Source organism: Rhipicephalus sanguineus, chromosome 9, assembly GCF_013339695.2.
Source record: "Rhipicephalus sanguineus isolate Rsan-2018 chromosome 9, BIME_Rsan_1.4, whole genome shotgun sequence".
Lineage (NCBI taxonomy): Eukaryota > Metazoa > Arthropoda > Arachnida > Ixodida > Ixodidae > Rhipicephalus > Rhipicephalus sanguineus.
The window spans coordinates 25074869-25089885 of record NC_051184.2 but is presented as its reverse complement, the minus strand read 5'-3'; the positions used below and the strand labels follow the sequence as shown (position 1 = coordinate 25089885).

Sequence of the window (15017 nt, the reverse complement as noted above, 5' to 3'; positions counted from 1 at the left end):
TTTTCCGGCCGCCCCCTTCCACCCCTCCGACGATCACTTTTAAGATGTCCGCGGCCTGCATATCCTTCCCTCCATTAACGTATTGTTCCCGACCAGGCAGCGCCTCGTGGCTCCGGCGGTGCGGTGTGGGGAAATATATATATATATATATATATATATATATATATATATATATATATATATATATATATATATATATATATATATATATATATACGTGTTTATGTTTAACATGACGTTTGTTGTGTCATATTTTGTAGTATAGTAGTTATGTATAATGGCACGTCGTGATTTCTAATTCAGTGTGCCAGATATACATTGCTGGTTTAGGCAAGCAATGACGGGTTTTGTGTCCGATTTGTACTTTACCCCTGTAACGACCCAATCTGCCAACGGCACCTATAGATAAACAAATATAAATAAATAAATGAATACACACTGCGCGGTGCTTTTGGTCGCGTGCAAAGCTATACAGAGTCCACATGCAAATACATCCCTGGCCCATTCAAGCAAAATTTGAGATGGCGTTTTCATGGATTTCCCGCACATGAAGCGGAGAGACTTATTTCAATATAAACGTATACCTTAGCGACTGCATTGATGTTCCGCAGCGTAAAGGGCAAACGCAGCGCAGTTTTTTTTTTCGTCGGAGAAGGAGGAAGGAAAGGCAGGAAGGTCAGGGCGTCCATACAATGCGAACACTTGTTCTGAATCTGACAGTGGAGCGAAGGCGGGGCTTCCGCACATTCGCGTTGCTCCGCAGGTAGTATACGGCAGCTTGCGGCTGATTTCGATTTTGCTCGCTCGATTCGCTAACGCGTTTAGAAAATTATATACGCGAAAAGTGGGAATGGGAGGACGATTTTGACTGTTCAGAGTACACTTTAATGTCATATTAGGAGTACATTTTTCTTGGAGAAAATAAAACGGCGCGTTTGCGGCCGCACACTGGCCCACTACGTCATGGACGCCATGTTTAGTTTGGAAAACGGGCGTGCTGAAAAGGTGGTGCTGTCTAAGAAATGGAAAGAAAAGGAAGGGATTCTTGTAAAATGAACAACAACTGTACGACTTCCCGCAACTGTTTGAGTGTCATAATAAATAAAGCAGTATGTATTTCGGCAAGGCAAATGAGAGAATTATAAGTAAGCTTAAGCACTGTTTTTTGGCACCGTCTTCTCCCGGCCACGTCTGCCTTGCTTCTCTTCTATGGAGTGTCCCCTTGCGAACTCTCGTGAATAGCGCTCATTCGTTGAGTTTCCCTTGCGTCACGTGCAGCAGGTGCAGAGTGTCGTCGTCTTCTAAATCCAGTAACCACTCCACTCGCGCACATCATGAGACATACATACATACATACATACATACATACATACATACATACATACATACATGCATGCATGCATGCATACATACATACATACATACATACATACATACATACATACATACATACATACATACATACATACATACATACATACATACATACATACATACATACATACATACATACATACATACATACATACATACATACATACCTACATACATACATACATACATACATACGTACATACATACATACATACATGCGTGTGTCGAGGTGTCCGAGCTAAGTATTAATTAATTCATTAATTCTGTCACCTCTGCCGTGTGCTGAGCAGCTTCGCTGGTCATTCCCCTTTCACAGAGCAGAATGGAACCTCAGTTTTTCGTTTCTGAGGTTCTAACGTTCTAACTGTCTATGGTATCGGTGAGACCCTTAGAATCCAGGACGAAGTCCACCCTAAAGAACGCGGTCAACATGATCTTGAATTCTGCACATCGCTGAGCTAACCTTCAAAACTGGCGTCCGCATTATGCTTAAGTGTTCTTTTTTTTTTCTTAGCTTGTAGACGCTTCTGAACACTGTTTTGTCTAAAATATTTCTTAGCTTGAGCTGCACCCGGGGCCTAACACTGAGGCTAATTCTGCTGATGGAATTTTGAAAATCTTCAAGAAACCGAGCAAAACTAATGTGACGCTGAAAGATTTAACGTGCAGCCTTAAACATGTTGAATCAACGGTTGGTGGTATTAAGCAAAGAATTGGGACCATGGAAAAATAACTTGAAAGCAAGAATCACTTGGAACATAAGCTCGCGAAATGCGACCAAGCCTGCCGGGACACGAATAAACTTCTGAGCCTTGAAGCTAAAGTAGACGACTTAGAAAATAGGAGCCGACAAAACAACGTCTTAAAGGGGTCATGAAGCACCCCTTGGGCTTGTTGAAAAAACACATCCTGCGGAAAGCTGAAACGGCTATGAACTGCTCTGCCAAATATTACAGTCGTGCACGCCGCGTAAAAGCCACAAGTGGAGCGCGAAGTTGCCGTTTCCCCAGGCACCCTCTTTTCAAACAGAGGCCGGTTCTCACTCTCGTCGGTGGGCGGGGCGTCTGCACGTTGACGTCGCAGATCTGCCAGTTTACGTCGCAAGAGATATAACATGCTTATTGGCTGATAGCCGACGTAAATCGAGAGCGGCGTTCGGATCAGATGCGCTTCTTGCCGCGAGGTGCCGCCCCTTGCCGGCGCCGCACTCCTCAGTACACGGTAGCCGCACTCGCGCAAGCGAATCACAGCGGGAGAGCGATCGCGTTTCATGACGCGCGCTGACGTAACTTCTTTCCCACGTGCCATCCCTCCCTGTCTAGCTTCCAGTGCGCTCGTCGGCACGAGGAAAGAGAGAAAGTCGGACTTGTTTGGGGCAGCGCTAAAGAACACACGGACAAAGACACATAGTAGACGCGTCTACTATGTGTCTTTGTCCGTGTGTTCTTTAGCGCTGCCCCAAACAAGTCCGACGATGAACCAGCTCGCCCAGACCAAAGTTTTGCTAGAAAAGAGAGAAAGCGCTGGGAGCGTGCGCCAAACCCCCGTAACTCCGCTGATTCTTGACGGATTCGAGAAATTTTTGCGGCAATCGATTCGGGAGGCAGTAAACTTCGATATTGAGGTCATTAGATCATTACTTGGAAAAGTGGTTCATGACAACTTTAATACATGGCGTCAGTGAAGAATCCAATGCAGACAACCCATCGCTAGAGCATAAAGTAAGGAGAACTATATTTAAAGATTTGCTCGATTTAGAAGTCCGGACAATAGAAAGGATCCACAGAATTGGTACTAAACATGGCCAAAGCCCCCCGCCCGGTGATACCAACACTGTTCGACTTCTCTGAAAAACTTGACATTTTATCACAATGTTTTAAGCTGAAAGGAACACATATTGCCATTAGCGAAGATTTCTCGCCGAGAATGAGAGAACTGCGATCCAAGCTGCGGCGCTCAGCAGGAAATGATAAGGCAACCGGCTTTAAAGTGTCAATAGTGTATGATAAGCTAAAAATCAACGAAGAACTTTTGATTGGGATCCACTACTGGACCGTAAAGTCGAACTTGCTCGCTCTACGCGAGAGTTGCGCAATGTGCGTGATCTCCATACCAAAACCTGACAAACGAATGTAAAGTCACTTGGAGTGGTATCCCCGAATGCTCGCAGCGTATTGTATAAAGTGCACCTTCTTTAAACGATTTTCTTGTCCTACAATCGACACGTGGTAGCTATAACTGAAATCTCGTTACACGAAGACGTTCGGGCACTGAAGTGATCCATACGGCATATAAACTGAGACGCAAAGACAGAAGTTCTCGTGGTGGTGCAGTAGCCATAGCTATAAAGAATAAGATATCCCACGAAGTACTTGATGAGATGCCTGATCACGAAAGTATTAGGTGCAGAATAACATTTCACGGCAAAGGCATCACCTTAGTGGAATATCCCGGCCTCCAAACTCTCCGCCAGATATTTAGAAGTCCCTAATGACTACTTTGCCAAAAACACTAATTCCCGAACTAAACTCATTTTAACAGGCGATTTCAATCTACCACGAATAAATCACTCACATGTCTCACGATGGGAGAGAATCTGCAAGTGCTGTATCCCAGTTGTTCACAGTTTTCAGTTACTCATTAAACCGGCTGGTTCAGTGCGATACAAGATTCGGCAATTCGTCATCGTCTATACTTGACCTTATGTTAGTCAGTTCTTCACTTGATAACAGTACAGTTAGCACTGACGAAGGAATTCCTGATCACGAGTTAATAGTCATGACTCACCCTGTTTCGAGTGCTAAAAAGTACATTAAATCCGCTCCTATTCTTGTGAAAGACTACGCACATGCAAATGATACTGCTGTTCTAGAGTTCCCAGAATCCAGCTATTCGGAGTTCGATGGAATAGATGATGTTGAAAACCTTGGCAGAACACGTGGGTAACACGTCACATCGTTCATTTGAAACGAAAGATCAAACGACGTCGAAAACGTGGACACAAAAATATCTTTCTATTTTGATTAACGCTTTGCAAGAAAAAGTAAAGGAAGCCAAAACTGGTTTTTTCAGTACAACACTACCCTGGTTGATGGCGAACGGCCCAAAAAATTCTGCCGTTACCTTTCTACAGATCAACACAAGGTTTCACAGAATAAATTACGTAATCATACCATCACTGAGCCTACATCCATAGCAAATGAATTAGATGTGTTCTTTCAATCAGTATTCACGAGAACCGCCTCATTCGCTCCATTTCCGTCACGGGATCTCAAGGTACCTATGCGGAAAATCATGATAAGCGAGGTGGTATCTTGTGTCTACTACGCAAACTAGACATCAAAAAGTGTTCTGGCCCTGACCATATCACAAACATATTTCTGCAGAGATACGCGGGCTAGGTATCGAAGTACCTGCAAGAGACTTTCATGGTATCTTTGAAGGTGTCATCTATCTCTGATGACTGGCGCTCTGCAAATGTCGTGCCAATTCACAAATCCGGTTCCATATCAGACCTGAACAATCACACACCAGCGTCACTTGCAAGCACGTGTTGCAGGGTTTTGGAGCACATCATTTACAAGGCCATTGTAACCCATCTTAATCAAAACGACCTTATGTGCCATCAACAACACGGTTTCAGGTCTGCCTTGTCAACAGTGACGCAATTAGGAGAATTAATGCATGACATTGCTAACGAACTTAATAAAGGTGGTCAAATTGATGCTATATTTTTCATCTATCCAAAGCGTTTTATGTTATTCTTCATAATGACTTAATTACCAAGCTTCATGCTTATGGTATTGATAGAATTAGTGTAGCTTAGATTTCATGCTACCTCACTAATAGGAAACGAAGTGTCCCTGTTAATTCCTGTTCGTCTGAAAAACTGGGTGTTCTTTCTGGAGTACCACAACGGTCGTCATTAGCACCAATGTTATTTTTAACTTATATGAATGATATACAAGAATGTGTTCACCGTACGTTTGCTCGCAGACGATTGCGTCGTATGTAAGCCAATGCACAATCATGCAGATCAGCTTACGATAAATGAATCTTCGCGTTCTATTCAAGAATGGTGCAAGATGTGGGGTACGAGGCTAAACACTGCTAAGACGAAATTCCTATCGTTCACTAATAAAAAAATGACCGCTTCTATTCGCGTACACACTAGGCGATACCGCATTAACTCGCACTTCGTATATAAAATATCTGGGGGTAATTTTGAGGAATAACAAGTTGGGAAACCCACGTTAACGAAATTTGTCGGAAAGCTCATGGTAAACTGACGTTGTTGAAAAGGAAATTGCGCGGAGCACCAACATCTGTCAAATTGAAAAATTAAAAATGTTTAGTGCAACCTACATTAGAGTACGCAGATTCAGTTTCGAGCCCACACCAGAAATATCTTGATAAACTGGAGCGATTACAAAGATTAGCAGTTCGGTTTTTCAGATTATTCAAGAAAAAGCAGCATTAGCCACTTCATTATGAAAGCTAATCTACAAACACTAGGCCATCGGAGAATCATATCGAGGTTAAAATTTATGTATCAGCTGTATTATGGCCACTTTAGATTAAATCGCCCTGCTTACCTACACAGCCACACCAGATATTCCCTTCGAATGGGTCACAGCAAAATGCTGAGACAATCCGTAAGCCACATAAACTCGCACAAATACTTGTTATTTCCAGACGCTAACGACTATTGCAATAAACTACGCAGAGTGCCGTTTCCTCTGCTTCAGCAGACTGATTTGTTAACATTATTAGAAACACCAACTTTGGTATGTAATGTGTTTAGGACGTAACAATGTCTGATTTACGTTTGCATTTTTCGAACTTAAGTGTTCAGAATGCAACGTTGTGTGATTTGCGTTTTTTTGTATTTTTTAACTTGTTTTCGTCTTGTAATGACCAAGTGCTCTTATATGCCACTCATGTATATGAACGCATTTTTTTTTCTCGTCACCACTCCTGCTTGGGCCCGAAGGTGGCCTGCAGTATTTATCAATAAATAAGAAAACTACAGACCCGCAGATATGCTATTAAAAATTTTAACAATACAGCAGTTGCCGAACATTCAATTATATGGTCAGTTACATTTATCGACAGTTCGATTAATCGCTTCACTAGCAAGAATACACAACAAACGCAATTGAAGTTATTTGTTTTCATAACATTTTCATGCGACAAAGCGAAAAAAGCATTGGCTTAATCAGTGCAAGATACTACAATAATAATACGAACTACGTTGGCAGTATCCCACTGTCTTAAAACAATAACATGTCAGTAGAATTGTTTTCTTTATTTCAAATATTTGTCGATGGGCGTATGTACGCAGGGCATATGTACGATGGGCGTATGTACGCTTAGTACTCCGCTCCCCAGTCTTGCTTTACTTCTTCAGCAATTTGTTGATCATCCAGCCACGCTGCTCTTTCGTTCATACTTACTCAGTGAGCAGCGCAATCGCTCGGTCGGAAAGTAGAAGTGCAAATAACCACTATAGAATTCAAGCAAACTTGGCGGTGAAACGCAAGCCGAATTCCATTTTCCATAATTTCTAGGAATGGACGCAGGCAAATTTCTCTGAAGTGGACGCATACCTTAGCGACTGTATTGAATTCCGGAATCATAAAGGGCAAATGCAGATCAGTTTTCCGGGATGAGCATCTCAAAGAGCGTGCGGAGCTCCCGAGCACTACGGGCAGTCGTGCCTGCCATTCGTGTTCCCGCTAATAAATAATTATGACGTTTATCTCCAATACGCACAAGCCATTGTTGTTTCGCTCGCGAAAGGACACGTGAACAAAAAAAAATAGCAAAAGCCAATACAGCGGTGAAGCTTGTTGAAACGCGGAAGCTCTCCTTATAAAGGACTCGTCGAAGCAACTTCCAAGTAAATAAAATTCCATAGAGATTCTCGCGGAATCTGTTTGACGATGAAGCATTGACCGCTCCGACACCTCCTGGAACTTCGAGCCCTCGAGTCTCACGGGGTACAAAACGAAAGCTCAACATTACTGTAAGTGTTTAACGGAATCCACAGCTTTTTATTTATTTATTTATTTATTTATTTATTTATTTATTTATTTATTTATTTATTTATTTATTTATTTATTTATTCCCTGAAGGCCACGGGTATTACAGCGGAGTGGTCATAAACGATGTGATATAGGAAAAGAAAATTAAATTAAAAGACAAGTCGTTTTGTTGCTGGGTAATACAATCATAGATAGTGTGGTAAGTATTTATTGGCAAAAATAGGAAGGTAGTACATAACAAATGAAAACCTTTTTTGCTAGCATTAGAATACCATGTTCGCCAAGATATTACTGAAAGAGGCGTTCCTTTAACGGGGCTGGGAACCGTAGCCTAACGCTGGAGTCATGAGAATAGTTAAAGTGTTGAATATTGGACAACTGTCGAAATTGAAGCTTAAAGGAGTACTGACACAAAATGTCGCGGCCGAGATAGCCTGCGGGAACGATTCCCGTGAACATGCGTATATCATCTGCAAAATACCAACAGCGAATATAGCTTGGAGGTTATTGTAGCGTTAGCTACACTTGCCTAGCCGGAGGCGATTTCGCGTGGAGCGTCATGAGCCGTGCTCCGCAAGCGCGAGGATCAGTGATGTCACAGAGCTGGGTCACCGGAGCTGGCATCTCACGCGCTCTCCGACACCACCGCGTGCGGCTCGCCGCTGGTTGTCAGCGCGTTCAGGAGGGGTGGCGTCGTAGCCGCGGCAGACAAACTGGCGCAGGCGCGCGCGCTGACCCTGCCACCACCACGCGCGACCTGCCGCCGCCGGTCTTCTCTTTCCAGAGTGACGTCGTAGCCTTGGCAGACGTATTGGCGCCAGCGCGCGCAGCTATTCGCCTTCGCTGTGCAGTCGCCGTCTGACACTGTGCTGGAGCCCTTTGATAGCGCCTCTGACTGGCGTTTGCAGGTGGGTAACGCCATGGAGAAGAAGAGCGCAAATGCTGCTCGACGGCGCAGAAGAGCCGAGAAGCTTATCTCATCGGATCCCGAAGTAGTTGCCTGGCAATTAGCGGTTCAGCATACGAAGAATGAACAGAAAAAGGCTAATAATCCTAGACAATCTGGAAAGCTAATTATAATCAGCTGAATCTTTGCTAACGCTACGTATATCCTGGCATAGCCGAGCTAAGCCACTGCAAATTTTTTAATGAATTTTAAAGTTTGCGTGAACGATCGACAACCTCGCGCTACTGACACGTGACACCCCCAAAGGGGACCACTGGGGACCCCATACTTCCCTCGCGTGACCACGCTGCAACAAATTATGATGACGACACAGCCGCCATGTTTTCCGCGTCTGCTACAGCAGCCTATATACTTCTCGGCGGCTGCTCGCGAACCGTGCGGAAGTGCGTCACAGTTCTGTGTGCTGACGTGATCGAGCGCTGCACCCGCTAGGTGTTGATAGTTGCACCCGGCGGCTTGTAGTTTTTAAAACCGAAACTGTCACTGGTCGGTAATGAGGAGCCTGTAATCAATTATCTGTCGCGCCCTGCAGCAAACGATGTGCCGTGTTATGACTAACAGGCCCCCATCAACACATTGCAGGAAAACAACGCGAGGCCAAAATTTTTGTGTCAGTGCCCCTTTAAAGGAAGCGAAATCCCGCGCACTAGAACAGCGAAAGCATTAAGGATGTTAGCAGCTTCAAAATGACGATCGTCATGAGTATTTTTATGTCCAGATCATTGGAAGAAGCCTTCGTACTGCTGTGAACATCAAAATAGGCTGAAATTTATGTTGTTGATGATGATGCCTTTCAATAAATTATGATAAACAAGGTCCCATTGTTTTTTTTCCTCGTAGCCTTAAATGTCCTGTTAACATTCCTGATTACGTTTCATTTCTTGTTGCGTTTTGGCCGCGCATGTAAATCTGTTTTTTTTTTTTTCACCCTTTCCATAGAGAATAGTGAAGTTCCACCATGACTCCCGTGGTGTTTTCAAGCCTGATGACGCTTCTCTGCTTGTCATCTTCAACAACGGTGAGACTGAATGACGCCAAAGGCAAGTTTTTCCAACTACAGGTCACGACATTAACGTGAAATGCGTGTAAAGCGCTTGCAAATGTCACTGCTGATCGCCACTTGACCACTTCGCGTGAGGTATACGTCCTTAACGATTCCGTCTGAGTTGACGGCGGTTTTTATGCTGTCTCGCTAAACAGCTAACACGCAGGCTAGTACTCACAACGAATCGGCTTTCGTAGTAGCGTCACCTGCTCTACATTTAAAGATGTTCTCTTCTGTAGGTTATTACGTAACGAAAACCAGAAACAGGGTCAAAATAATATTGTCGAAAAATATGCACTCGTTCTGAACCGTTGTCCTGTGGGTGCTACAAGTCCGAATAATCCGACTGGGCGTGCCTAATCAGTTTCCTGGAGTGAGTGTTAAGGCCTTGTCTAATTCCTTCCACTTTCGTCTATAGGAAACTACAGTGTCTGTAACGAACCCGTCTGCATTGAGCGAGGTAACGTACTGATGACTTTACCGGAGTTTCTTATTTAGTATTGGAATGATTTATAAGAGAGTTTTAGTGCCGGGGACCTCAAGCGGCTTGCGTACGGACACTCCTGCGTTCCTTTGTACTCCAAGACACACCCCATGGAAAATACAAAGGAATGCAAAAGCGTGCGTACAGAAGCCGCTTGGGGGCCCCGACCTAACTGTTCAATGAGAAGCGCGGACATTAAGCAAGAAAAAAAAAACAGATGTACCAGTAAATTAGCCTTCAATAATACCAAGAATGTAACTCTTACCTTAAAAGACATTAAAGAACAAATCGGCGGGGATGCCACTTAAGCGTTCCCGTACCAGGTCGCCTTGTTGCCCAAGACAGGGAAGGCGTTTGCTAAGGCCTACTTAATGGTTAATCTGTAAAAATGAGTGTCAGTAGGTTCCAAATGAATCAAAGATTGGAAATGACAAGTTTCGGTAACTCTTACGGAGCCAACATCTCCCAAATACCAGAAAGAGCGATTCAAAATCTGTGACGTCACGCAGACCCATCACCTATGGGATTTCAACACGATTTGCGGAAACCAGCACATAGGGACGAGACACTTATCTTTTCTAACACTGGTTAGAAACAAAACATTATATTCAGAATCGCTGATTTTTCTGCCTGAATTCATTACGCTTAAAACGATTTCTGTAGGTCCAGCCCTTCAGCTTAGTTTTGGTTTGTCTTTTCTTGCTGTTTACCGCCATGAAGGAGCTTTACAAGCAAGTGCCAGTTTATGCAGGCCATCTTAAAACAGATTTCGGCGCAAATTTAAAGATATACTAAAGATTCACCTTAATGTCTTTCTTTTTTTGCAACAATCTACATATCCCGATATTAACAAAGATAAATCTTTCAAGAAGTACAGTTCCGCGGTATAAAATGACACACCTATTCCCGTTACATAGTGTCCCTTGAAAAGCGAGATAATACGAGGAGATCATTGATTTCATCCGTGGCTTGCTTCTTCTTAGGGCGGGTCAGGAGAAGAGCAAGACACATTTAGAGGAGGCCTGTTCTAACACAAACAATAGCGCCTACATTTCTTTCATACGACCCTGAGCCATGCTCCCAACTATGGGCTGCAAAAATACCGTCTTTTCATCTCCACAATCTATCCTCCTCCTCCTTATTTCCAGCAAAGATGATAAATGAGTCACTCAACACATCCGTTGATCCTTGCGATGATTTCTACTCATACACCTGCGGAGGCTGGATAGACAAACACGAAATACCAGACTCCAAGTCGGCTATTGTGAGCTTCACCATAATCAAAGAAGAGCTGCAAATGACTCTGAAATGTAAGAGGTGTTTTTTTTTATTTCTTCTTCTGCTGCTTCTTTTTGCATCAGGCTGCTTCTACAGCTAGCGCGAAATCCGTCGGGAATGCGTATCGTATAATAGCTCTAGTAGGTTGACATCAAATCGATTACATACTACAACACACTCCTTTTCTACCCAGTCGTTGTAAAGAATTCGCAAAAACCATCATATTCAGAATCGCTTATTTTTCTACCGGAATGCAATATGCTTAACACGATTTATTTAGCTCCGACCGTTAGCTCAGTTTAGGTCATTGCCTCTCACCAGCCGCGGCAATTAGCTTAAGTGGACTTCTGTTGCTTCGATGCAACTATGGTGTGCCATACAAGAATGCCAATAGGACTGACTGTTGTGTTAGCTCGGCTTCCACTATTACTACGCTGATATAGCACAAGTTAAGCAGATACAAAACAAGGCAAGCATGAGCAGCATGTGCCCCTGTCATCATTGTTTTTCTTTTCCACTGTTTTTTTTATTGATACCACGTTAAAGAGATGTTGGCGAACAAATAAGGCACCGGTTACGTCTTAGCTCTTGAATGGATCTAACAAACAACAGAACAGATAAACACACAAAAAGCAGCTGTTGAATGGATCGAGCATAGAACACAGCAAATAATTTGCACTGAGTCAAGGTAGTAATAATACGAAAACACCACCACAGCAACGGAAGTTTGTTCTTTATGTTAATCTTTTTCTGTTAAAGCACCCGTAAAAATGACGTGCAGGTCCTTCTTTGAAAGAAGCCGTGGTGTCTGTGGATGCTGCACGCGTACCGTCAGGACGTTCATTGGTGTTATAGAAGAAGTTGAGCTTTCGCGAAATTTTGTAAGAGCTTTTGTGAGCTTTCGTGAAGTGTATCGACAACAAAAATGCGCATTTTTTATTTCCATAAAATAGTATCCAGAGGTACGAATTTATAACCGTAGGCAAACACAACGCAGCTTGTTTCCTACCCCCCAAAAGGACACATCGGCGAGCTACTTGAAACACAGAATCATATACACTCCTAAACGATATTAAAGGGACCGACAACTGCCCAGAACATGAAATGAGATGACTGCACCGATGGAATGATTATCCGTCGCATTAACTCAAACCAACCCTGTTTATCTCGTGAGAGGTGGATTTATATTTTTATTTCTTCATTGAAAGTCGCGAAAAAGGACCTCTGGCGCCTCTGGCGGCAAAATCATAAATGGTCCGATGAAGCCGGTCACGTGACCGTTGATTGGTGTACGCGTTCGATGACTTTTCTGTTAGTACTGAAATATTGTTCATTTATTTATACGCAAAGATATTACTCCATAAAAATGTACATATAGGCCTGCGTTAGTTGTATGCAACAAAGTGGCGCTGCCTTCGCTTGGCGTAGGCAGCCTTGACACAGGCGCAGGCAACCTTGGGCGCAGGCGTACACAACGCTGTACAAATAATGAGAAAGTGTATAAAGCCACATCATCTCATTGTAACAGCTTGCTATTTTCAAAAATGGTTGGAAAGCTCAAAGTAAAGGTGGTTAAGCATAGTTACAGTAACTCCTGCGAAAGCAGAACAACGACAGCTTTCACAAGGGCTAGCGGCATCGCTATCAATTCTCAGCGTTGCTGGAGCAAGCCTTCATGCGTGTTTGGAGTCTTTCAGATCGAAAAATACTGCTTATAAAATAACTACATGCTTTTAGGATAAACCACTGCAGCTACAAACGCTACGAAGGGTAAGCTTCCTGTCGCGCCGTAAAAAGCTGGGCCGAAAAAAATCAGTTGTCGGTCCCTTTAAATGCAAGACTAAAATAACATTTAAAGGAGGCCACAGCGGCTGAACGCAGTGGTAAAACATAAAATTATTCATAACAGTAACTACTCACGCGGGAACGAACCTATTAAAATTTAGTAAATCAAATTCGCATCCGCATACCACATATCACGAGTAATCGTTGCTTAAATATGGATAAGGTGTTCCCTTTCATATTGATCCCGACTGTACACTGCAGTAAATCAAAACACACCGACGGGGACAGAAGGCGATGGCACAAGGCGCTAAACAACAACTAAGGATTTTACTTTTGATAAATATATCATGGGCAGTATAAAACGATAAGGATTTCTTTTACAGATATATTGGGAAACATCACACTAAAACAGACGGACCAGAATATAACGAACAAGCTTGCTGCGGCCTACAATGCCTGCGTCGGTACGTAAAATGTTAAAGTCTACGTGCTGAAATGTGTCAGTGTTTTGAATATGATTTCGCTACTTCTCAGAAACAAAATATACGGACCAAGAACACCGGAATAAAACCGCTTTCTTGGTCCGCCTCGAAGCGTAGCTCGAAACTGAGGATTATGCATTCCAAACTTTCCATTGCAGAACTCCAAGAGTACTCGTCAACTGAAGTTGTTGTTTTTTTTTTCGCCTGGAGTTGCGACTAATTACGCCTTCATGTGGTCCGCATACTTCCAAAGATTTTACGTACGGAAGGTGATACATTGTTTAAAAACTTTAGACCCTTAAGGCGTCGTTAAAACCTTTGAAACGATTTTAACCACCACATGTGCACAGAAATAATTAACAACGAATTTTCGCAACGGCAGATACAAAAGTTTGCTTATTGCAGCTTTTCATCGATGTTACAGCCATATTCCCTTTTGGTTGCATTAAAAGGTCGGGTAAAAACAAAATAAGGCCGCCTTCGCTGGCCTTGTCGAGTGGTGGATTGGGATCATTACAGGGTAGTTTCAAAAAGCCCTATCCCTCGCTCTCTTTCGGATCCTTCAGATCGCATAAGTGCGGCACAGCTCAAGCATCACGCGTGTCATGGGTGGATGAATCGCGACCCGCTCCAGATTTGCAGCTTCTGCGTCTATGGGCATCGCGCCGTCAAGCAGAAGTAGCGTCAAAGTGTGACCCTACAGCAAGTGCCATTCGGTTGGAAGCCCAACGCCTTCAAGCAGCAGCTTGGCGCCAGGAACGCCGCCTGGAACGCGGCCGTTGGATGGACTGGTGCTCCTAATTTGGGCCTTCGGCGTCTAATGCCTCTATATGGCGCACTTTCCGAGCCATGGAACGCGGTCAGCGACCTCCTGACCCTGCAGCCTGCGCCCTGTTAGAATCTGGCCAGACTCCAGTAGCATTCGCCGACATCGTCGCCCACACATTCTTTCCTGCGTTTGACATGGTACCACCTCCATTCACTGCTCAGAACTGCCTGCCAGCGTATGCAGGTACGCTTCCTACGCTCACCGATATAGAGGGCATACAGGCTTATTTCACTATGGGCGAATTCTCATCAGCAATAGACCAATGAAAACCGAGGAAAGCACCCGCACCGGATGGCATACCTTATGAACTTTACAAAAACACGGAAGCCAAGGTTCTACATGTCCTGTTTTAAGACATGTAAATTATAAGAATTTTACGGCAGTTGATATTTTACGCCTTTTATGCATGGCCACTGACCGCTGCGCGATTTCCCGTGAGCACGCGCTCAGCAGGAAACGTTGGCTTACCGCTCCCGTTGATCTACAGCTATCTTTTTCACAAATGTCAGCGTTTCGTGGCGACCTCAGGTAACAAGCTTTCAGCTTTTGGGCGTCAACGAACTGACGTGAACCCTTTATCGAATAGGCTACGCGCGTTCCGAAGATATTCAGAATTCATAAAAAGGGTACTGAGACCTTTTTTCGAAGGCGACTTTACTCTGCCATACAAATCTTTTGTATGCAGAGACGGCTCTGAGCAAGTGTGAAGCTCCGCAAATGCTGATA

General features: G+C 43.7%; 1 protein-coding gene and 1 long non-coding RNA gene across 3 annotated transcripts in view; one reads left to right on the top strand and one right to left on the bottom strand.

Annotated features, from left to right (window-relative positions):
* The window catches only part of LOC125759805 (uncharacterized), a 104921-nt gene extending 104418 nt beyond the window's left edge, over window positions 1-503 (bottom strand). The window contains exon 1 of the long non-coding RNA XR_007417497.1: window positions 440-503. This is a non-coding gene — a long non-coding RNA (uncharacterized LOC125759805). The remainder of the gene's footprint in view (window positions 1-439) is intronic.
* A 6795-nt stretch (window positions 504-7298) lies between these two features.
* LOC119404781 (neprilysin-1-like) overlaps window positions 7299-15017 on the top strand; it is a 32612-nt gene continuing 24893 nt past the window's right edge. Inside the window, exons 1-5 of one of the 2 annotated variants that reach the window (XM_037671445.2) lie at window positions 7309-7402; window positions 9330-9428; window positions 9852-9893; window positions 11066-11227; window positions 13364-13444. In XM_037671445.2, the coding sequence (XP_037527373.1) occupies window positions 9347-9428; window positions 9852-9893; window positions 11066-11227; window positions 13364-13444 (367 nt within the window). In that variant the 5' untranslated portion in view covers window positions 7309-7402; window positions 9330-9346. Of the gene's footprint in view, window positions 7403-9327; window positions 9429-9851; window positions 9894-11065; window positions 11228-13363; window positions 13445-15017 lie in introns of both variants that reach the window. The other variant, XM_037671447.2, reaches the window with a different exon arrangement.